The sequence below is a fragment of the Mauremys mutica genome, chromosome 3, assembly GCF_020497125.1.
Source record: "Mauremys mutica isolate MM-2020 ecotype Southern chromosome 3, ASM2049712v1, whole genome shotgun sequence".
NCBI lineage: Eukaryota > Metazoa > Chordata > Testudines > Geoemydidae > Mauremys > Mauremys mutica.
In genome coordinates this window covers 104686620-104711053 of record NC_059074.1, presented here as the reverse complement: position 1 = coordinate 104711053, position 24434 = coordinate 104686620, and the positions used below count along the sequence as shown (strand labels likewise).

General features: G+C 43.8%; 1 protein-coding gene across 2 annotated transcripts in view; it reads left to right on the top strand.

Moving 5' to 3' along the window:
- The first annotated feature begins 2616 nt into the window (after positions 1–2616).
- The window catches only part of IFNGR1 (interferon gamma receptor 1), a 39084-nt gene continuing 17266 nt past the window's right edge, over positions 2617–24434 (top strand). Inside the window, exon 1 of one of the 2 annotated variants that reach the window (XM_045009294.1) lies at positions 2617–2731. In XM_045009294.1, coding sequence (XP_044865229.1) covers positions 2632–2731 — 100 coding nt within the window. In that variant the 5' untranslated portion in view covers positions 2617–2631. Of the gene's footprint in view, positions 2732–9999; positions 10259–24434 lie in introns of those variants that run through there. The other variant, XM_045009295.1, reaches the window with a different exon arrangement.

Here is a 24434-nt window from a genome sequence, read left to right as displayed (position 1 = left end):
GCTAGGATTTGGGGGGGCGGCATTTTCTTCGGCAGCAACTGCGGCAGCCGGATCTTCGGCCGGCCTGGTCACCATCAGCATTTAGGCGGAGGGAGCTGGGGCAGAAGGGTGCAGGGAGGGCCGCCTGCAGCAAGAAGGGAGGGGGCGGCAAGCAGGGGAACTCCCCGCCACAGCTCACCCCTGCTCCACCTCCACCCCGAGCACGCCGTCGCTGCTTCACTTCTCCCGCCACAAGCCTGGGAGGCAGGAGAAGTGAAGCGGCAACGGCGTGCTCAGGGTGGAGGCGGAGCAGGAGTGAGCTAGGGCACGGGGGATGCGGGGAGCTGCCACAGGGGGGGCACCTCAGGGCAGAGGGGGGGAGCAGCCACGGGGGGAAGGGGCGCCTCAGGGCATGGGGCTCGGGGACGGGGGACGGGGGAGGGCGCAAGGTGGAAGTTTTGCCTAGGGCACAAAACATCCTTGCAACAGCCCTGATCCCCACTTTCATATTACAATCGTACTGGACCCACTTGATGAGCAAACCCCACAGTATTTTTTGGGCGCTACAGGGATCTTTAGCTTAAGTAAGAGAAGCATTGCTGCAGAGTAATGGGGAAGCTAAAAACACATCAGAGTAAAGTTCAGCGAGAGAAGCAACCAGCTTAACCATAAAAGTTATTTATTGAATAATAGTGATAACTACACAAGGAGGGCTAAACCAACATAACATACGTTATTAAAGGTTAACACCTGAGGTAGAAAAGAAAACAGAGAGGGAGAGGGAAGGATCTCACCACTCCAGGAAGCTTGAACTGGTCAGAGTTCCCAGGTGATGGTGGTAGGTCAGGGTCCTGAGTGCTGGTGACAGGCAGAGTCCCCAACAAGATCAGTCAGGAGAAGATGAAATCCCCATGAAACTGATGCAGAGTTTGGATCCATGTATCAGAACACTTACTGGAGTGTGACTAGGGTTTTTTTGGTAGGGAAACAACAATGGTTCAAGGGAGAACACCAGATTTGTTTATAGGTAAACTGATGATTCAAGGGTTTTCTTTAGGCTAGACAATAGGAGCTGATCACTCTTGGCTATAGGTGGTGTTCCTTCCAGGGAGCTCACAATGCAATTTAGCAGCTTCAGTATTTTGGATATCACTCAAGGATTCATTACTAGAATTGGTCTGATAACTGCTGAGCTAGGTGTGTGCAGATATAGGGTCATTAACATCTGGAGCAGAGATCCCACAGGATGCAGGGCTTCCCTGCCTTTCTGGTCCCAGTGTTCAGTGCAGTTCTTGTCTTAGAATCTCTGTTCTCCATTCTGTATGCTAATGGAGATGCCTCCCTGTCCCATCTTTGATGCAGATGGGGCTAGGGGAGTTGCCTTAATCTTGTCACCCTTGTCAGGGGGGAATCTAGGTGTGTCTCCCACCACCCTTCACTGCTTTCTGAATGTCTTTTTTCTGATCAGTTTTGGTTCAAGCAGAGGCAGGGAGTGGAGGGGGGGGGTGTCCTTTCATGAGTCAGACAGGCTGGATACTGTACCCCAGTTCCCCAAGAAGACAGCACTGACTGGTATCACTGGATAAATAATAATAGTTGACTGTAGTTAAGGTGGAATTGCTAACATGGTTTTAAATACCACTCTTGCTAGTAGTGATATTGCCTGAGGTAGCTCAGGGAATCCAGCCAAGCCACTTTCAGTCATGGTATTTTCCTTTTAATTGAGCCTTCTTAATAACAGAACACTTTACAGGCTCTTACCTCAAGGTCTAAGCATAGTAATTGTATCCCCAAATCACTCTCTCTTCAGCAATAACCTCAATGTTTCCTGGCTTTTACCTCACAACCTCAACAAGAAAGGGCTCTCTATCTCTCCTCTTGTCCATTTGGCTTTCTAGAACAATTCCTCTCAGCCATAACTCCACTAACAGTCCATTGAGAGACCCACCTCAGGCTCCCTTAATTTTCTAGAGGAACTTACAATACCTCTGCTGCCCTTTTTTATAAGGGTTAGCTAATTAAGAGCCACCCCTTTCTCAGGTGCAGAGGGTGGGGCTACTTAGACAGCCAGGCTAGGATGGGCAGCAGGTATAAAAGGCCAGGGAAGGCTAAGCCTCTCCAAATAGGATATGGTGCCTCTCTTTTTGAAGGTGTGCTGACCTGCTGCTTTTGGAGTTTCCCCTATATGAAAGCTATAGCTCCACCTGTGCCTCAGCCAGAGGCCCTACTCCCACTTGTTCTCTCTCCCTTTGGTTCTGCCTGTATTGCTCCTCTTCCTTCCCCTACTCTGCCTTTTCCCTAGAGGCTGTGTCCTCACTTTACCTGTTCTTTTCTCCACTCTGCATCTTCCCTAGAGGCACTCTCATTTATGCCTCTCCAGCCCCTCGCCTGAGGACCCTCTGCCTACCAGGGGTGGAGAGGCACAAGTAGTGGGTGGGGCCCTCAGGGGAGGAGGCAGAGAGGCTGGAGCATGAGTAGGGGGCCTCAGGGGAGTAGGCAAGAGGGAGGGGGGCCTTGGGGTAGAGTAGGGGGGCATAGCTATGGTCCAGGCTCTGGTGGCCCCCCTACTTCTAAGGAGCTTCTGGTGATTGTGCCCAGATTCCCCAAATGCAGGAGTCATGCAACCAGTTCTAGTCCTCTGACCCCTAGGAAATGGTATTTTTTCAAATATGCCAACATAAGAGGTTCCCTAGAGCATGGAGAAGATTGTGGCAATCACCATCTGGAAGTCTGGCATTCCTGATTGCTTCTAGTAAGTCGCTAACTGCTTTAGTGTTGGTAAAGTAAGTGTTGGTTTTGTTGTCATGGAGAGGTGCACTGCTACAAAGAAGGTGCTGATACTCTGAGTCATAAAGGATGGCAATGCACAAGAGGTTATTGATGGATTTGCGTGATTGGGATTCCTGAATTTAATTGAGACAATGATATGACCCACGTGCTTGTCAGAAGCTCAAATTGGTGATTAAAAACAGCAGAGAACATCCTTCCCCATAGACTGCTTATCTCCTGGTGACCCGCTGGAAATCTTTTGCAAGAGGGACACTGAAACTATAAAAAAGAGGAACAAACACCCCAAGTTTCCCCTCTTTTTCAGTAAAACTGAAAGCATTTGGTGAGAAATCTTACTTGAATCTCATATAGTTTGTAAAGTCATAGGAAATGTTTTGTCTTTATTTTTCCTGTAACCATTTCTGACTATGCCTCATTACTTGTACTCTAAATTTCTCTTTTTGTAGTCAATAAACTTGTTTTATTGTTTTATCTATGTGTTTATCAGTGTGTTTAAATTGAAGTGTCTGGGAAACCCCATTTGAGGTGACAAGTTGTGTGCATATTCTATTAAAGAAATAACAGACTTGTATTGTCTAGGAGAGGGCTGGCAGTACAGGACATATATTTCTGGGGAGAAATCTAAGACCTGGGGTGTGTTGGGGTCACCCTGCAGTATAACCAAGGCTGGTGAGAGCCAGCGTGCACCCCAAGTGTGACTGGCAGGCTGCAATTACACACACACACACATTCAGGGTGTGACTTGCATGCTGGAAGGCTGTTTGTGAGTGGAAGAGAGGAGCTACTTCAGCGAGGCACTGTAAGGTACCCAAGGTTACAGGGCAGGGATGACACAGCTGCTCATTAGTCTGGATTGTAACCTGGTATGTCACAAGGGGATAGAGTCATGTTCTACCTCTCCCTAACTTTGTGTTGGTCAGTGGGAGTTCCTCACCTACCCACTCAGTTTTTGTGATGCAATTGAATAAAGTAGCAAGTTCTAGTTTGCAGTCCTGTGAGTAAAGTGGTGGTGTTGTAATGAGCAGTCTGTCTACAAAACCCCACATCAGGCCTCAGAGTTTATAAACAGAAAGGGGCATTTCTCCAGGATCCACTTGATCACTGTTGCAGGTTCCCTAATATTAATGTGGGGTGATCTTGAAAGGTCCATGGTGCCAGGATCTTTCAATACTGACTCCTTTTTCTTTAATGAAAAAGGGAACTTTTGCTCCTGAGACCTCCATGGACAGTAATGGTGGTGTGATTTTCTCCCCCCCACCCCTCTCAGTAATTCTAGGAAACCCATCTTACCCACTGCTTCCTTTGTTATAAAGCCTTTTACTGGATACTTGGATAGGAGAAAGAAGCTATACAACTATATGCTGAGCAGCTGCAAAATATAATGGAGTATGAGTCTGGAAGGTTGAAAGTGAGATGGCAATGCCTGAGAATGAGGAGAGACTCCTGACCAATATCTGCTGCTTATGATAACTGTATGCTGTATTTTGTACAATATCTGTGAGTAAGGGAGAGAACCTCACCCAGAACTTAATTTGTGCTGGGGCTTGCTAGGACTCAGCCCTGGCATTTCTTTTCAATCTGTGGCACAACAGCAGCATTAGTGGCATAGTCTTAAGTCTACAAAATGGCTTCTTTCATGCAGCTTCTTCTCACACGTGGTTTTGTTATGCAATGTAGAGGGGTTTTACTAGTCTGTGTTGACAGATTTTATAAAATGGAAGTTTGTTATGCTTTAAGTTTTGTGAAACAATGTTATGAAAGGGCATCTTTTTTGTTTATGGAATGTGTAATTTTATAAAACAATATTGACCTTTTGTCAGTCCTAACCTTTACTGAACAGCAAAGGGGGGGGACCCTTAAAACTGTTGTTGAACAAAATAGAGCAAACTTCTTCTCAATGGAACATAAACCACATCATAAAATAGTGCAAACTTTATGGAACATAATAGTATAGATTTGATACGCACTCAGAACTTTTAGGCATGTGTATGTTTGTGCTGTACTGGTCACAAACATTTCTGCATGTAGTCCTTAGCATGGCATGTAGAATGGAGAGGGAAGAAACCAACTGTAGCTGCAGGAGTCAAGCTGTAGTTCCAGTATTCACCATTTTTATTGTCTTGGGTTCTGGAAAGGTGAAGGAAGTGCCTATGGCTGGCACTTGGAGAAGGTTACTGCTACTCCAATTGTGCATTGTTCTCCATGTGCTGAAGGACATGGCAGTGTTAGGGCTGTGGTGCTGTCTGGGAACTTTGCCTCAAAATGTTCTCCAGCAAGACTGTATCAACTCCATAAGCTGTTTCTGCATATCCCTGTCTGTCTTAATGCTATCATTCATCAATTTTCTGTTCTTCATCCTCTCTGCAAGGAGATCTTGCCTCCAATCCTCTGTCTTCTTATCCCTCTTTTTGGATGCATTCACAAATTCCTGAGATTTCATCTCTTGTCTTCCTTTTGTTGACCTGGAGACTTAGCAGATATACTAAGATTGATAACATTTGGGTCCATGGGGATTGCAGCACATCATGTATAGGTGCTGGTGGGACTGAGAAACAGAACATGTAGTTTTTGTACTAATTCCAGTCTCTGTGACAACAAAGAAATGTTCTTCCCCTCAATTTTGGGATACTATTCAGTGACAGGATCTAGGATTTCATGGGGTTGAATAAGTTAGGGAAGTATTTTTTACCTTACCTTGAAGTTTCTGTAGTTGATAAAACTCTTGCGTTGAATGTGGTATATGACTGAGTGAATGTGATATGAATGGAGTATGAGAGGTTGTCTTGTCTTTTTTTTTTTCCCCTCTGCTTTATTTGTTTATTCTGCAGCAGTTTTCTGTTCTATTTCCTTTTTCTCTTTCTTTAGGAATTTAAATGAGTTCTGCAGATGTCAGCACTTTGAGAGTCCAAATTAGTGGAGTGAGCTTGGAAATAAGACACTTTCCACCTTACTTTTCCTTTGCATAGAAAGCCTGTTCCAGTCCTAGAATGGCGGTGTGCTTGATGGATGGGTGGGCAGCAGTGGTTAGGTTAGTAATTTTTGTGTGCTGGTAATGTGGGGGTCTGCATAGTCAGGTGGATTAGCGGTTTGCATGGGCTGGAGTGGGGGCTGCAAGGTATAGGTTGGTTAGTGTGCACTTCTGTAGGCTGTCCTTGTGTTGGAGACTGTTACCCTGACACCTGTCACCCACCAAGAGGCAGAGAAGAGCCTTGTTCAAAAAGGCAAAGGGTAGAGCAGCAAGATACGTAGCAATGCTATTCACAAGAATGTTCATCACCCCTCCCACAAGCTGCTGCAGGACTGGAAGGGCATCACTACTTATATAAGCAGCCCTGAGAGGGCCTTGCAATATTCATGCCAAAATAAAGTATTGTCTTTGCTTTAAATTCTATTACCTGCAACTATGCACAAAACATACTGCAAAATAATAGCGTTTTGCAGTAATTGTTCTGAACCAAAGGGGTTAACCGTGCTGACAGGCTATTAAAACTAGCAGAGTGCCTTATAATATCTGTGCATTTTTAAATATACCTCATGAATTAGTAAGGTAGCTGAAAGCTCAGGCCATCACTCAAACTGTGAAGCAAAGTACTTTTTATATTGCCTTTTCCTCTGTAACAAATAGTTCAATAAACATCCCTATATTACAATGTGTTGTCTTTTTAAACCCCTGCAGTGCCATGAGCTTGACTGAGGGGTGCATGTCAACTGGAAGGGAGAGGGAATATGAAGTCAGATGTGAAAGGATGACAAGGGAGGAAAGAAGAGAAATAACATAGGGAAGGAAAAGAACACACAGGGGATGGGGAGGGAAGTTTGACACACTCTCATTCAGTCAGAGCAGCAGGTAAAAGTGGTGATGTTATCTGGGTTCCTCTCTGGCCCCAGTATGATCAAACATTTCTCAGGACCGGGATGACAAAGGCCTGGAGTTCCAGGAGATAGTGGGGGTGGCAGCCATAACAGTGAAGCTTGCTTCAGTAGCCAATTTTTCTCCCCCAAAGTCTTTCTTAAGGACCCCAAAATGGAGTGATTGATCCATTATTTTGTTCACCAGTTAGGCCTAATATCTGACATATTGAACACTTGGTTCATTGTTTTCCGGGCTCAGTCTGGTAGACTAGAAGAGCTGTTGAATACAAGGGCTTGAAGAGAAAGGTGTGATAGAAATAAGTGTTGGATTATACTGATTGTCTTACTTCTCCTGTATATTTTTTAAGTGTTCCTTTGTCATATGCCAGTAATTCTTTTTGAAAGCCTGATTTTTACTACTTTAAATCTCAACAACATTTAGCCCATACATTTGTTAGACTTGTAAGTAAAATTATATATATTTATTCTCCCTAAACTGCATGGCTGCTATTTTTAATTTCCACTTTCCCAATTATGAGTAAGGAGACTATAAATGCAATAGGACAACCTCAAACATTTTACTGAACACTTCAGTTGAAATCCTGGCCCCCTTGAAGTCACCAGTAAAATTTCCATTGACTTCAACAGGACCAGGATTTTACCCCTTAGATTACAGTTCTCAGACTGTGGGTAGGGGTCGCCAGGACTGATGTCACACGTGCTGGGGCCAAGGGCCAAAGCTGAAGCTTTGGTCCCTCCTCCTGGGGTCATGTAGTAATTTTTGTTATCCGAATGGGGTTGCAGTGCAATGAAGTTTGAGAACCTCTGGATTAGAAGGAACTAAGAGCCCTTACCCTGAGACAATTATGAAAGAAAAAAGGTCATTTCATGGACAACTCAAACTTTCATTAAATGCCCTGATCATGATTAGCTAATAGATGTGTATTGGATAGTGTAACAAAATCCATAGATATTGGACCCAATTCTTCTCTTACTTACATGTGTCTTACACCACAGTAGATCCATTGACCTCAATGGGGTTACTTCCAACTTATAATGGTGCAAGTGAGAGAAGGGCTGGAGAGGTATGTGACAGGTTGGATCACAGAACCCTCCTTGGGAGCTGCCACCTGATGTGCCAAGATGACTACTACCCCTGCCTTCCCTGTCAGTTTGGGACCCCAGTACCCTGTCTCGCTGAGCCAGACACTCCTGTCTGCTCCAAAAAAGACCCAGGGTCTGAATTACTTGCCCCAAAGCTGCAGGTTCACCTGAAAGCAGCTAACAGAAGTGTTCCTGTCTTTAACACTCAGATGCCCAACACCCAATGGGGTCTAAATCCTTTTTACCCTGTATAAAGCTTATGCTGGGTAAACTCATAAATTGTTTGCCCTCTATAACTCTGATAGAGAGAGGCATAGCTGTTTGTTTCCCCAGCCATTAATACATACTCTGGGTCAATTAATAAGCAAAATGATTTTATTAAATACAGAAAGTAAGATTTAAGTGGTTCCAAGTGGTAACAGAACAAAGTAAGTCACCAAGCAAAATAAAATAAACAGTTCTATGTCTAATCAAACTCAATACAGATAAGATCCTCACCAGTTCCAGAATGCTCCCTTTTATAGAGTAATCTCCTTTTAGCCTGGGTCCAGCAATCACTGCAGGTTTGGGGCAGATATGGGGGTGTGGAACTGATGTGGGGCTGGGAGGGCACAGAATTAACTAGTATTGACAGGTTGGTAAATGCTGGAAGCTTTGCACTGTCAGGTAGCATTTCATATACATTTGTGTAATTTTATATCAGTTGGGTCTTCTGGCAGGAGCTCCTGCAGCAGGGCCTAAAATTGCTGTATGTCACTTTAAATTACTTGTTACAGATTTGGGAGAGCACCTAGCACTGTATTTATCATAGATAGTGAGGATGGGAAGGGGGGAGTTAAATCAGAAGAGAAGAGAACAAAAAGCATGACTTAATTTAAAGAGAAATCATGATTTTGCAGGCCCTATTTGACACTGGTGAGGCCACATCTGGAGTACTGTGTCCAGTCTTGGGCCCCCCACTATAGAAAGGATGTGGACAAATTGGAGAGTGTCCAGTGGAGGGCCACAAAAATTATTAGGGGGGTGGGGCACATGACTTATGCAGAGAGGCTGAGGGAACTGGGTGTCTTTAGTCTGCAGAAAAGAGTGAGGGGGGATTTGATAGCAGCCTTCAAATACCTGAGGGGGGTTCCAAAAAGGGTGATGCTAGGCTGTTCTCAGTGGTGGCAGATGACAGAACAAGAAGCAACGGTCTTAAGTTGCGGAGGGGGGGGGTCAGGGGTCTAGGTTGGATATTAGGAAAAACTGTTTCAGTAGGAGTGGGTACTGGAATGGGTTCCTAGAGAAGTGTTGGAATCTCCATCCTTAAAGGCTTTTAAGGCCCAGATTGACAAAGCCCTGGCTGGTATAATTTAGTTGGTGTTGAGCAGTGGGTTGGACTAAATATGGGCTGGGCAATAATATTCACAGGGGTGGCTACTCCATGAATTTTGTAAGTCATCACCGGCTGCACATTTCTACTATATTAACGGAGGGGGTGCGGGGTCTGGGAGGGAGTTTGGGTGCAGGAGGGGGTCTGACTTGGAGCAGAGGGTTAGGGTGCAGGAGGGGGTGCAAGCTCTGGCTGGGAGGCACTTTCCACAGGCAGCTCCCAGCCAGCAGCGCAGCAGGACTCAGGCAGGCTGCCTGCATGCCATGGCCCCATGCTGCTCCTGGAAGCAGCTGTAGCTGGCACAACTCTGCATGCCCCTTTGCGGGGGGTGGGGGGTGCAGTGGGGTCTCTGTGTGCTGCCTGCACCACCCCAGAAACCAGCCAATGGGAGCTGTGATGGCAGTGCTGGGGACAAGGGCCCTGTACAGAGCTGCCTCCCCTCCCCCGCGAGGTATGCAGAGACGTGCTAGCAGCAGCTGGCCGCTTCTGGGAGCAGCAAGGGGCCACAGCAGGCAGCCTGCCTGTGTCCTTGCACCACAGGGCCTTTAGCGGCCCGGAGACAGCGAGGGGGCAGCCGAAGAGCCTGGTGGGCCCCACAGCCATGTTAGCCGGGCTGCATCCTGCCTGCAGGCCGTATTTTTCCCAGCCCTCGACTAGAGGCCGGACCTCCTGCGGTCTCCCCAACCCCAAGGGTCTGTTTCTGTGAGGTGCCGGGTGGGTGGGACAGACGCGGGAAATGGGCACGGCTGGGGCTGCCGCGGCGGGAGTGGTTATTCCTTGGGGCTGCAGGCAGCAGAGGGTTAAGCGGGCGGGCCGGGGCAGAGCCTGCCCCGCAATACGGCGGAGAGGCGGCTGCAGTGCGGAGCCAGGCAGGCTGCACTCGCCGCCCCGCCCCGCCCCTCCGCGCAGTCACGTGACCAGAACCGGGCGCGGCGCGGCGCGCTCCCCCTTCCTCGCGACTCTCAGCCCGGACGCGGAGGCGCTGCCGGGCCCTGGCTGCTGCCCTCGCGCCCGGCTGCCCCTCGCGCCTTCTGCGGGCGCGGCCAGCGCCCACCCCCCGAGCGAGGATGCGGCCTGTGGCGCCCGCGGCCGCGCTCCTCTGCCTCCTCCCGGTGCTGCTGCCCCGGAGCGCGGCCAGCTCCGGGGAACTCCCGGAAACAGGTACCGGGGGGCGAGGCGCTGCGGGGGAGGTGGGAGCAGTCACTGGCCAGCCCTTAGGAGTTCAGATATCGGACTCTTCTTCTCCCCTTCCCCCAAAGCGATGGGTAGAAACCCATGATATTTAAACAAAAATCAGATGGTGGGTCTGCCTCTGCCCCCTGGACTCTGAGCCTGAAGGGGGCACTGGGCTCTGATTTCAGTCTCTTCTTCCCGAGCCACAAGCAGCTAGAAATGCACACTTTGCTCTGTACAGGGGTCATTGGAGTCTCATGTAATCCCTGGACTCCGGAATCTGGGGCTTTAAGCAACAGCAGTGCGGTGTTGTGAGGAAGGTTGTTGACATGGGGGGCGGAGGCTGTGGGGAAAGGGGAAATAGTAGCAAGGGAATAGGGGAAGGAAGCTATGCTGGGGTGGCTGGGCAGGAGAGGGATGTGTTTTGGCAAAGGGGCTGTGGTTGAGGTAGGATCTGGGGTAAGAGAGGACTGAGTGGTCATGGTGGGTTTTAGGACAGGATGAGAGGCTCTGTGTTGCAGATGTAGTGAAGACAAGGTTTTGCCCGTGGTGGGTATGTTAGGTCACAGAGGGAATGGTCTCATGTGCGTGCCTATCTGAGTTCCAGGATGTGGAGGGTATAGCATGTTTGTTTCCTCCTTTTGTTCCCACTCTTTATCCCTATTCCTCCCCCCCCCCCCCATGATTGTTCTGGTTTTGTTTGGATTTCCTGCCTAGGAAGAGTGTCTTGGATAGCATCATAGCACTGATCTTTAGGATTCTTTTAAAAATAACTTGCCTCCAAATGGCTTCCTTTTTAGGAAGAACATCAGGCTGCAGTACAGTGGGGAACAGCAGCAACTGTGGGTGGAGCCGTCCTGTCCATAGGAAGGACCGGGGCACCCTGTGCTTTGGGGGGCGCCATGCTTCAGGATGCAGGGTCCAGGGTGACTTAGAGGGTTAGCAGGGGGTCTTGTGCCGGCAGCCACGATGAACCTCCGCCCCTGCTCCACTCCTGGCATTGCTCAGGGAGGGGAGTGGAAGCCAGAAAGAGGCAGGGTGGAGCTTGGGAAGGGGTGGAGTGGGGGTAGGCCCTGGGCTGGAGGGGGGGGGCGGGGGCTTGTCTCGTCTCGAGGCCTGCATTCCCCTAGGGACGGTCCTGACTGGGTGTTGCCAGAAGCCCCAAAAAATTGCCTGGTTGAGACTTGTCGTCTTGAGAGCACTGTATAATCAACATTTTAACAGGTTTTAAGAATGATCGATATGTGCTAGTAGAGATCAAAAAACACCTTTCTTTAAAAATGGTTCATACAAGTGTGTTCAGATGTGGTAGAAAATCTTGTTGAAGTGGTTTTGAAACCTGTCTAGCCTTAACTGCTTAAATGATGTTTAAATCATTGCAGTTGCACCTAATATTAAAGAATAGTTAGATCAGGTCTTGTATATTATCCTTCCCATGAAAGGGTCTAAACACTGAGGCATATATGCGGGGGTGTGATTTGGAGGGGGGAAAGGTAGTGACACTCTTCCAGACTCTGCCCACCTACCGGACACTAATAATAGTCCATTGTGTAGATCGGGGTAGGCAACCTCTATGGCATGTGTGCCGAAGGCGGCACGTGAGCTGATTTTCAGTGGCACTCACACTGCCTGGGTCCTGGCCACTGGTCCAGGGGGCTCTACATTTTAATTTATTTTTAAATGAAGCTTCTTAAACATTTTAAAACCTTATTTACTTTACATACAATAGTCTAGTTATTTATTATAGTCTTACAGAAAGAGACCTTCTAAAAACGTTAAAATGTATTACTGGCATGCGAAACCTTAAATTAGAGTGAATAAATGAAGACTCGGCACACCACTTCTGAAAGGTTGCCGACCCCTGGTGTAGATGTTGATCTGCTTCCCCGAAGTGAGGTCTGAAAACATACACTGACTCTGCTGATCTAAATATATTTTTGCAGTAACATATCAGCTGTGCATAGGTACGACATCAGAGACCTAAGTCATCAATGCCAACAGCCAAACTAATTTCCAGTCAGCACAGAATGAGTTGTAATGGGCTTCAGTTGCAAGAAGTTTAGGGACATATAAATCAAACTTGCCATGATGCTGGACTGGAGTAGGTGATCCACTAGAATTGCCTTCTGGAACAAATGATTCTAAGATGTAATCTAGTTACAGTTTGGCTTTGTGTGTGTGTGTGTGCCCTCAACACCAAATTAGTCTCTCGGTTGTCAATCAATTTAGAATCCCCTTAATGTGACTTATGCAGTACATACAATAAAAATGCTGAATTGAGAAGGTGAAATTATAGAAAATATTGAGCATACACTGTAATCTTATAAAAAGGAAATGCACTACATTATCCTGACTTTTTCTTTTATTTCTGATGTTTAATATGAAAATTAAACCATATTTTAAAAATAAAGAAGTTGTTAATCCTTTTTAAGGTTCCTGCACTAATTTTCTTAAATGTCTCATTTTTGGATCAGTGCATCAACACTTATTTTGTTGAGCTCTTGATCACTCAATCTAGGGAGCATTAATTAAATACTTTCAGCTGCACTTAGTTAAATACTTGCATTGGATTTAGAAAGGGTAGTGAGTAGAAAAACTGTACTTTTGCATGGTTTTGCTGAAAGAGGGAAGGTGACATTTAAAATTCCATTGGATTTTCAGCATAATTTAGTAAGTTTGATTTAGACTCATTGCTATTGGTTACAGCATGTGTTGGGGTAGCACTATATTATGTGGCATATATATGGAATATTAAGGTATACTGTGTTACTTCTGAGTACTTCAAGAACACACTTCACTGACAAATTATTCTTTCTGCTCAAAATTTGGTCAAAAGTACGTCAAGGTTACCTTCCTGTCCAGTATTCTAAGTGCATATAAAATACACTCTAAACAATAAAACCCAGCTCCAGTTGGAGTAGGAATATTTTTATATACACTTCTAAGATTGAGGGACAAAGTTCTGTAGTATTTGAGAACATGTGCCATAATCAAGTCTAATTTGCATTTGTCCTTAACATACATGGAAAAGAATTCTTTGAAACAGAGATGCACTGTTTACAGAGCCACAGAATCAATGCAGAGAGTTGTCTTTCTTCCTTCTCCTAGTCTTTCATACATGGTTGTGGTTCAGACACAAACTTCTTTGTAGCAACGTATACATCTACTATTATGTAAATAAAGCCAAAGAACAAATGACAGTAATGAAGCAATAGTTACAGAGTGGCATCCAGGTTTTACTCTTTAAATATTTTGGCTTATTTTCATTTTGTTCCTTTCTGCTTGTAAATGTTTGTGTGTAAAAACAGGTGTTTTCAGACTTTTCAATATTAATACTTCGATTAAACATATTTAAGATGATTTAATGGGTATGTATGTATGCTAAATGGCAGCTTTTTCAAGGCTGGTTCAGAAAGGCAAGAAGGGATTTATATAATTCCAAGTGATAGAAGTATTTAATCAGTTGCATTTAACTATCACATACTTTTTAACTACACCTCTACCCGGATATAACACTGTCCTCGGGAGCCAAAAAATCTTATCGCGTTTTAGGTGAAACTGTGTTATATCGAACTTGCTTTGATCCACTGGAGTGCACAGCCCTGCCCCCCTCCCAACCCTCTTGGAGCACTGCTTTACCGCCTTGTATCCGAATTTGTGTTATATCGGGTCACATTATATTGGGGTAGAGGTGTACTTCACCTACCTTCAGCTCACTAATCTATTTCCTACACTGCTTCTAACATTCCAAACTTCTGAGCTTCTTAAAGGACATTAAAAATAATCATTCTGTTAGAAATGTTAACTTTCTAAATGTGGAATTTCTCTTTCAAATTTACACCCACCTGATGTTAAGCACATGGTTACTTTTCAAAGGCAGTATCAAATTTGGCCTACCCAGACTCCTGTCATAATGATGGCTGGACCAAACTGGAGTGGCATTGGGACTCCAGAAGTTACAGTGCCTAGAGCAGGGAGGTGAGCCCAGCCAGCCCTGTTGTACAGTAGCCACAGGAGCTGCCACATAACCCTTTGAAGCATTCTGGCAACCCAGTTTTGAAAAACACTGCTCTGCCTGTTTTGATAGGATAAGAAGCAGGAGAGAGAACAAATCTCTTCCATTCACCCCTCAGATGTACAGGCTGAAGAAACTTACAAGACACCTAGTAGCACAGGGACTTCACTAACTTATTTTTTTAAACACAATTGAACATTCAGTATGTAGATTTGAACACTTAACTGAATTGTGTTTAAACTAAGTTAGTTTCGTCCTCTTGCTACTGGTCTTATTCCATTTTGTCTTCAAACAAAATTCTTAAAATTATGTTGGCATCCAGAAAGATCATAGTGGCTTGTTACAGAAGGCAGACAATCTGTTTAGCTGTTGCTTCCCCTCTAAGGATTTCGGGGACAGAAAACTTGAATTCCTAACTTTGGATGTTTTTGATATATCCTTCCAAAATGTCTTCTCTCTTAAGTGTTAGAGATAAAGGACAGATCCCCTTGCTTCTCCTTTCCTCTAGTCATTAAAGACCGCCCTCACCCATATTTGTCTGGTTTTGAATGTATGTATTCTGGATTTTTTTCCTTCAGCAACACAATATTTTAACAAAACAAGCATGAATTTTTGAATTTAGTTAAACATTCAATTTCTTTAAAATTGGGTTTGTTTTTTTAACTAAAATAGGTAAATGAAATAGTTAAAGAGAAAAAATTAAATTGATGATGTCAGCCAGGTCAATATGAGAAAAATTAAAATATTGGCTTCTGCAGCTAACTCGGTCGTCTTCATCTTCATTTTCCTGTTTGTTCATAATCTGGAAAAGAAAAACAAGCTTTCCGGCTTTTTCAGGTCCCAAACAATTTCTCAATTTGGAATTAATTAGAATATTTTCTTCCTTTGGACTTTCTACACCAGCAGAAGAAGCTACTGCTGTTAAAAGTGAGATTATCACTTCAACAGTCTCTGAATCCAAGTGCTTAAGTGACTTCCTCCAGTTCACTGGTGTGACTTTCTTTAAAACATTATCAGCAAACATCTATTTCTTGAATGGCTCACCCTTAGCTCTGCAGTTTATTATAGTTAGCATTTATGGAGGGATGATCACTGGATGTCCGTGTCATAGCCAACTCCTCTTCTTCAGAAGTTAAGGTTTGACACTGGTACCGAATATTGAGAATATTTGCCTATACCGTTCATTTTATTAATGCTTGTAATTTAACTCTGTCATTGCATATTTCTCTTCTTAAGATCTCACTCAGTTCCTTCCAAATTCCAACAGCGTCAGCAATAAAACAGCTATTTCCCTGCATTTTGTTCAAGGCTACAGACATAGGCTTCAGGGTACTCAGCACGTATTCAACATTTCTCTTAAGCCCAATGTTGAGAACTTTGGCTATGACAGTGCCATCTATTTTTTCATGATTTTGTTCACAAACTGTCATCAGATCAGGCCAGTTCTTGATATAGTGCCTAAAACAGTCCACTACTGAGTTCCATTGCACATCTTGCGAGAGAGTTAGCTTGGTTCCTCCAAATTTTTTCAGAGCAGCTGCTGCGAAGTGATTGTTACAGAAGTATTTTGCAATTTCAACATCATTAGCCTTTATTTCTGGAACACTGAAGTCTTTGGCTAGGAGGTGCATCAAATGAGCACTGCAACTGTATGTTATTAGCTTGGGACTCTCCACTTCTAAATAATTTCTTCTCATCTTGGATTCATTTGCAGCATTGTCTATGACATGCATTTTTTCCCCCACAGTTTGTTATAGCTTTTACTGCTATTTCTTGTAAGTGTTCTGCTGTGTGTGCATTTCCTGATGTATCAGTTGTTTCTGCAAGGAAGACATTCCCTTCTTCTGTTGTCACACAAGCACATACAACAGGATCATTGTGCACATTGCTCCACCCATCAAGACTTGGGTTAACAATTTCACCCTCTACACCTTTTGCACACTGCTCAATTTCTCTTTCATACACTTTATCCAGCAATTTGCCTGTGACATCTGCTCTATTGGGTGGACTGTATCCTGGTCTTAATGCCTGAACCATGTTAATGAAGTGTAGGTTCTCAGTCATATGGAAAGGAGAGTTTGTTGCATAAACAAACAGGCAATTTTTTCATCAATTACCCCTTTTTGTAATCTGCTGGTTCCTATGACAAACTTATCTATGGTTGTTTCTGGATGATGGAGATCTTTTTTCTTTTTGCTATAGGTGATATACTGTGGCTATGTGACATATATGATGTGATTGAACCACTATCATTGGAAACTATAGAAAATGATGGTAATCTTGAAGGTGGATAGTCTTCAGAATCCTGTATGTTCAGGATGGATTCTCCTAAACAAATAAATCAATGCAGTTATTTAAGTATTACTACCATACTGCTAATTTAGTATTACTCATTTCATTCACCGACACTTAGTAGTACTATAAAGGTGAAATTGTAAAAGGAAGATCTGCCTATTTCAGCTATTTATTTTTTTTATCACAACTGCATCTAAAATGATAGTACCATAAAGTAACAACTATATTTTTTGCTCAAACATGAGAATTCAAGAATAGTACAGAAGGAAGACAGGCAGTCCTTAAGAAAGAAGTGTGAAATAGGGATGGTCTAGACAGTATTTGGTCCTGCCCTGAGGGCAGGGGACTGGACTCGATAACCTCTCGAGGTCCCTTCCAGTCCTTGAATCTATGAAGAGCCTGCATGTTCAGACACGTTCCTTTCATCATCTTCAACACAGCTTCCTCCTGAGAAGGAACACTTCATACAATGTTTAATTCAGGGAACTAGGTCTTACATTTCTTTGTTGCACTGTTTGCATTTTGCACACATGCCTGTCTTACTCACAGGTAGAGAAACTTCATTAAAATATTCCCAAACTGAGTCTCTTTTATGGCCTGCTGCCATTATAGGTTTTCCTTTCTAGTGAGAGAATGCTGTGGTAGATCTCAAATCAATGAAGGCTACACTCAGACCTCAAGACTTCTGGAATATGCTACTCAAACAGTTTAACTTTTGTTTCTAATGCCTGTCCCTCCCTTTTCACATTTATCTCCAGGCTTCTTCTCCTTGTCCAGATCTATTTCGCCCCCAACAATCTTCTATTCATTGAACTTTTTGAAACTTTGCTCTTTTAGAGAGAGGTAAGGGATTGACTCTGTGTACACAGATTTGTAGAGGGACAAGTAGGGTTGAGATCTGTTGTTTCTCACCTATCTATATATTTATTTATTTTAAAACATTTTTGCTGTTAACAAGCATGTTATCTCTGGAGACACAAATCCACAGTTTGAGAACTGCAAAACTAAACATCTGATGGTATCTTCTAGACTGAGCACTGAGTCCCATTGGGTAGATAGAAAGATTAACCTAAATAATCTATACAGAAGCCCCTGGAACCCTATAAAATTGGGTCCCTAATCCATGAACTCCATTGGAACTCATTTACAAAACTTTCCTTAAACATTACATGAATATACCGTCTCATACTATAGAATTAGAGTTTATAATTCCTATTCCATGATGAAATATCTGAGCTATAATGTATCTTAATTAAAACCATCTTTAGACTGCTTTTTTCCTCAAAAAGCATTTTATAAAAAAAAATCAGATTTAAATAAAAAAAATCTGATTAAAAAAATTTTTTTTTAAAGAAATCATTGGGGTTTTTTTTATTCACCCTGTAGTACAGACACCTGTCCTTCAGTTAGATAAGTTTTACTTTTACTTAACATTATAAAAGACGTGAGTCTGGAGGAAGGAGAGAATTGGCCAGGGATGAGAGAGGCACTTCCACAGCGCTAAAATCCTATTTGTAAGCATTTGAATGGTTAACATTAAAGCTAAGAAAATAGTTATGAGAAGTCAAGAAATTCAGTGCTAAAGTGGGTCATGTTGTATATTTACACAGGATGTGCAGTATGCCCCAGTATACTGCTGAATTTCCTGACTTCTTCATGCTTAACTTCTCACGGTTAAATGTGATTTTGCATCACAAATGTTGTTGCACTTTGTGTGCATTTTATTTAGATTTAAGGTATTAATCGGAGGCTTTTATGTTTGAGTAACCACTGTGTCGGTAACCAGTATTTATTGGTGTCCCAGAATTGTGACTAGGCCAGCAGAGCAGGATGGGATATTGTAGAACAAAGAAATTTTTACTTATGTATTATCTGGGTGTGGAAATCGTATGGCGGGCCATGAATGCTCATGAAATTGGGGGTTGGGGGCTCTGGCTGGGGGTGTGGGCTGTGGAGTGGGGCCAGAGATGAGGAGTTCAGGGTGTGGGAGGGGGTTGGGATGCGGGGGGAGGGCTCCGGCTGGGGGTGGGGCTGGGGATAAGGGGTTGGGGGTGCAGAAGGGTACTCCAGGCTGGGACTGAGGGGTTCGGAGGGCAGGAGGGGGATCTGGGCTGGGGCAAGGGTTTGGGGCACAGCAGGGGGTCGGCGTGCAGGCTCCTTGCAGCGCTTACCTCAAGCAGCTCCCAGAAGCTGCGGCATGTCCCCCCTCCGGCTCCTACACGGCGATGTGGCCAGGCAGCTCTGCACGCTGCCCCATCTGCAGGCGTCACCCTTGCAGCTCCTATTGGCCACAGTTCCTGGCCAATGGGAGCTGTGGGGGGCAGCACTTTAGGCGGGGGCAGCATGCGGAGCCCCCTGGCTGCCCCTACGCATAGGAGCCAGACGGGGGGACATGCTGCTGCTTCTAGGAGCTGCGCAGAGAACCCTGCTCCACGGCTGGAGTGACGGAGGGGGGAAAGCCCTGGACTCAGCTCCCTCGTGGGAGCTCGAGGGCTGTATTAAAATGTCTGAAGGGCCGGATGCGGCCCCTGGCCCGTAGTTTGCCCACCCCTGGTCTATGCCCACTGCAATAGAATCATAGAATCTCAGGGTTGGAAGGGACCTCAGGAGGTCATCTAGTCCAACCCCCTGCTCAAAGCAGGACCAAACCCAACTAAATCATCCCAGCCAGGGCTTTGTCAAGCCTGACCTTAAAAACCTCTAAGGAAGGAGATTCCACCACCTCCCTAGGTAACCCATTCCAGTTCTTCACCACCCTACTAGTGAAAAAGTTTTTCCTAATGTCCAACCTAAACCTCCCCCTCTGCAACTTGAGACCATTACTCCTTGTTCTGTCATCTTCTACCACTGAGAACAGTCTAGATCCATCCTCTTTGGAACCCCCTTTCAGGTAGTTGAATGCAGCTATCAAATCCCCCCTCATTCTTCTCTTCTGCAGACTAAACAATCCCAGTTCCCTCAGCCTCTCCTCATAAGTCATGTGCTCCAGCCCCCTAATCATTTTTGTTGCCCTCCGCTGGACTCTCTCCAATTTATCCACATCCTTCTTGTAGTGTGGGGCCCAAAACTGGACACAGTACTCCAGATGAGGCCTCACCAGTGCTGAATAGAGGGGAATGATCACATCCCTCGATCTGCTGGAAATGCCCCTACTTATACAACCCAAAATGCCATTAGCCTTCTTGGCAACAAGGGCACACTGTTGACTCATATTCAGCTTTTCGTCCACCGTAACCCCTAGGTCCTTTTCTGCAGAACTGCTGCCCAGCCATTCGGTCCCTAGTCTGTAGCAGTGCATGGGATTCTTCCGTCCTAAGTGCAGGACTCTACGCTTGTCCTTGTTGAACCTCATCATATTTCTTTTGGCCCAATCCTCTAATTTGTCTAGGTCCCTCTGTATCCTATCCCTACCCTCCAGCGTATGAACCACTCCTCCCAGTTTAGTGTCATCTGCAAACTTGCTAAGGGTGCAGTCCACACCATCCTCCAGATCGTTAATGAAGATATTGAACACTCTCCTTGAGAGCCTGGAAAGGAATCCATGATTCCTGAGTGTCTCACCATTCCTCTGCTGTTGTCAGCAAATAGCAGGTTTCACAGATAGTAAAGTGTCTCATTCCCCTCTAGTGCCTGGTCCCCATAGAAGAGAACAGCCTAGTACTGCTATCAGGTACTCCATTAGTTGAAGCAACAGAAGTCTCTACAATGGGCCTATGTTCTACCCATGCTGATGTCTCCCATGCAGGTGTCACTGTAAAGTCTGCACTCAAATATGAGGAAATGCCAGAATTAAGGTTACCTGCACAATCTTAATTCACCCTCCCTTGTGCATATAATAATATGTGATTATATAATTGAAGACATTTTTTTCCCACAGGATCCCTGCCTCATTCAATGCACAACAAGATAGACACACTCTGGAGATGTACATATTCTTTAGTGAAGGTGACTGTAGGACCCCTTCTTCATTTGTTTCAGGAGTTGGAAGGTGGTGTGTAGTGAATGACGTAGGGAACTGCAGGTAGAGAAAGGATGGTCTCATGGTTAAGCCAATTGAATGCTACCCTGAAGAACTGGATTCTATCCCTGCCTCTGCCTCAGAATTCTTCTATGATGCTGGGCAAGTCACCTAAACCAAACTTTGCACAGGTGGTCATAATTTTGTGTACCTCATTTTCTGGATGCCTGACCTGAGGCCCTGGGGTCTGACGTGCCGAGCATTCAGTAGCTGCAATTGTAGCTAATCAGAGTAGTGCTTTGAACATATAAAATGCTGTATAATCCAAAGCATTCAGAAAATCTGTTTCTAGACGTCTCAATTTGGACACCTAAAATTAATGGATACTTTCGATCTGAATCTTAGTGTCTCAATTCCCTATCTGTAAAATAGGAATAATATCCCTTCATTTCACAGGGGTGTCTAAATTGATTCATTAATGTTTATGAAACAACCAGATACCATAGTGACATGCACAATAGAAAGCCTTTGAGGGAACTAAAATTTCTGCCTTCAGAACAGAATTTGAACAATGGATGTAAACAAGGTCCAGGGGAGCACATTAAAGAATGAGGAGAAAACAACACATTGAATAGTTGCTCATTAAGTGAACACCACAGTCCACTTAATGAGGCAGGGGGCTTGTGGAAAAAATAGTATATGATCATGTAATTAAAGACTGTTCATGTGTAAGGGGGCTGAATTAAGGTCTCACAGGCAGCCATAATTCCGGCATTTCCTAACTTTTCAGTGCTTGATTTTGCAACCTTAATATATTTAATGTAGTTTTATTTCTGTAATAGTATGTTAATTTGCATTTGTATTCTGCATGGTTTATTGCAGCAAGTATTGTATTTACTGTTAGGCATTTTAGAATAGATAAATACTTTGACACTTTTTTTTCTTGTGGTTGAGAATCTGCTGCTGTTTCCAATAACTGAAATGACACCTTGCGTGTGTTAGTGAATGACTAAACCACTTTCAAACCTTGCACATTGCACATGTTAAATCCTTGTGGTCTCATTCTTAACATGAGGGAAATGTTTTTTACTTTCCCTTATTAGTATAACATGAAGCAAAGTCTAGGCTCTCTAACATACAGCCTCATCTATCTGCTGTGTTTTATAAACAAAAACATAATCTGGCAGAAGTCAGGTTTGAGTTATGGTCTATTATGACATCAGTTTTATATACAAAAACCTACCTTAGAATAAGATTGCAAAGTCCAAACATTTAAAAGTTAGAAAATGCCAGAAGTAAAATTTCCTATTCAACCTTAATTTGGCCCCCTTGTGTATATGTATTATGACAATCTCCAACTACATGATCACAAATGTTTGTTTTTACCATACGACCCTTACCTTAATCAGTGCACAGGATGGGTGGTGGTTGGTTTGAGGAAACTATCCAGTGTTACTCCTAGGCTTATAACTTAGCGTTTGGCCTCGTACTGTATTTATTGAACACCATCCAAATGCTATGCTGGATACAGAATTATTAATTTCTAATGCCTAATTATTATTTTTCTGTAGTATTAATGATAAAAGTATGAGTGTCTTATGAATGTATCTTCACAACTCTTCTGAGATAACTTATGCTCATTTTACAGATAAGGAACCTAGGCTACAATTTGAAAAAGTGTCCACTAATTATGGCTGTTTCCATGATTGGATACCTAACTTGAGAACTAGGGATCCATTTGTAGAGTATTCTGCATTTTTAATAATTCTGTATGTTCAAAGCAATGTACAGACACTAACCAACCACTGCCAACAGTATGAAGTAGATGGGTACATATTATACCCATTTTTAAACACAAGGACACTAAAACAGATAGTGACTTGTGCAAAGCCACAGAGTGTCAGTGGTATAACCAGAATTGGAGCCCAGGACTTCCCAACTCCACATCTTGCTCCTAGGGGTGCTGAGCAGCTGCAGTTCTCATTGACTTTACTTGTAGTTGAGTGCTCAGCAACTCTGAAAACAAGGTCCCATGTCTCAAGTTGGGTACCCAGAAAATGAGGAATACAATGTGAAAATCTTCATTTAAGTGACTTACCCACTATCACATATGCAGTCTATGGCAGATGTGTAGATGGAACCCAGTTCTCCTGGGTGGCATTCAGTTGCCTTTGAAGGCAGTCCTTTCTCGTTCTGTAGTCCCTTAACTCAGCCTCACTCTCTCCCCACCTCGTATTTCTACAATGTCCTACAGACAACTGCATTCACTACACAACCCTGATTCACTTGCTGAACACTTTCCAGGACTTTCCAGCATAGATCTCCACCTCTTGAGCTAAAGCAATATCTGGTATCAGCAGTATGCTGTTATCTTATATGAATCAGCTACAACTAAAGGGTGATGGTACACATAGTTTGTCAGAGCTTACATGACTACTTTCCAGACTGCAGAAATATGTTGGAAATGAGAAATCCTGGGTTGTACTCTTAACTCGGGGGGGGGGGGGGAAATATAGGCTTTTGATTATAGACAGCACAGCTAACTATATAACAAGTTTGCATATTCTGAAAAGCAGTGTGACTAAGTGGAAATGGTACGAGACATGTATTCTGGTCCTAGTTCTGCCTGAAATGACAGTATCCTCATTACCTTTAATAATAAAATGGGTGAAAAGCAAGGCTCCCTTAATTTAGGATTTATCACCCCATTCAGGGAGCATGTCCAGTGCTTTTGCTGTGATGTAGGGATCCCTATAGGCAGGACTATGCTGGAGATTAAACTTTGGAGATTTTAGAAGTCAGTCTCTAACAAGGTCCACTGAGCATGTGCAAATAGCATTTTTCAGAGGCTTATAACTCTGCTGAATTTGGGTGGATTTTCATGCTTAATGTAAATAAACTGAAGGAGAGGCACTCTTTTTATCAATTTTTCAGTTGTAGTAATGATAGGTATTACTTCTCAACCCACAGATGCTATAAACACTTCAAACAGATGTGAATTTTTTTCCCCTCAAGTTGGTGTCCCTCTTTAGAGGTGAGGGAGGGGGATCAAAAAGCATATAATTTTCGATCACTTGGAGCCAACATGCTTGTGGACAGGTCAGGTGCCTTTCTTTCTTTGCTTATGTTCTGGCTATCTGTTTCAGGTGAGCAGCGATACTTCTAAGAGAAACTCTTTACATCCTCTGTCTTGTAATCGTTTAAGTGTCTACACATGGACAGAGCCTGAAAATCCACTTAGGAGGAAGTTTTCCTAAATAGGTGTCATCAACTTCTGCAGAATTTAAGTTGTTTGGGGTTTTTTCTTTTTAAAAAAAGGTGTAACCTCTCAAATCTGAACCCTATGGAAAACAGTGCAGTGTAACCTTTCTGTAGGTTTGTCTATGTGAGGAAAGGTGCACTATTTAAATTAAGGTGTGATTATTTTTTTAACCCATTTATGCCTGGTCTAAGCAGGTCTTGCACTGTTTTAACTAATAGTGTGGAGTTTTTTTAATGCTGATGTAGTTAAATCAGTGCAACTTTGTGTGGACATTTTAAATCAATTTTAAACCTGTCTTCTACTGGTAACTTGCCCCTGTAAATTTACTAACAAGTTAAGTCAATTTAAACTTGCTAAAAGGGTTTTGTACGCACAGTTGTACTAAATTGCTTTAAAACTCTGTTGAATTGGTGCAACTTCTGTGTGTAAACAAGACCTACTCTGCTTATAACTCCAGTGTTGCTACTGCTCAAAGCTGTTAAAAGCTATAGCAGACTAACAATGAAAGTCTTGTCAGTTTTCACTGCTACTGTTCAGAACCCTGTAGACAGTAGTAACTTTGAAAAGAGTCATGTTAGTTTCACTGCTTTTAGGAATTATGAGCTCAGAGTTAGAAACTGAAGCCATTTACTTA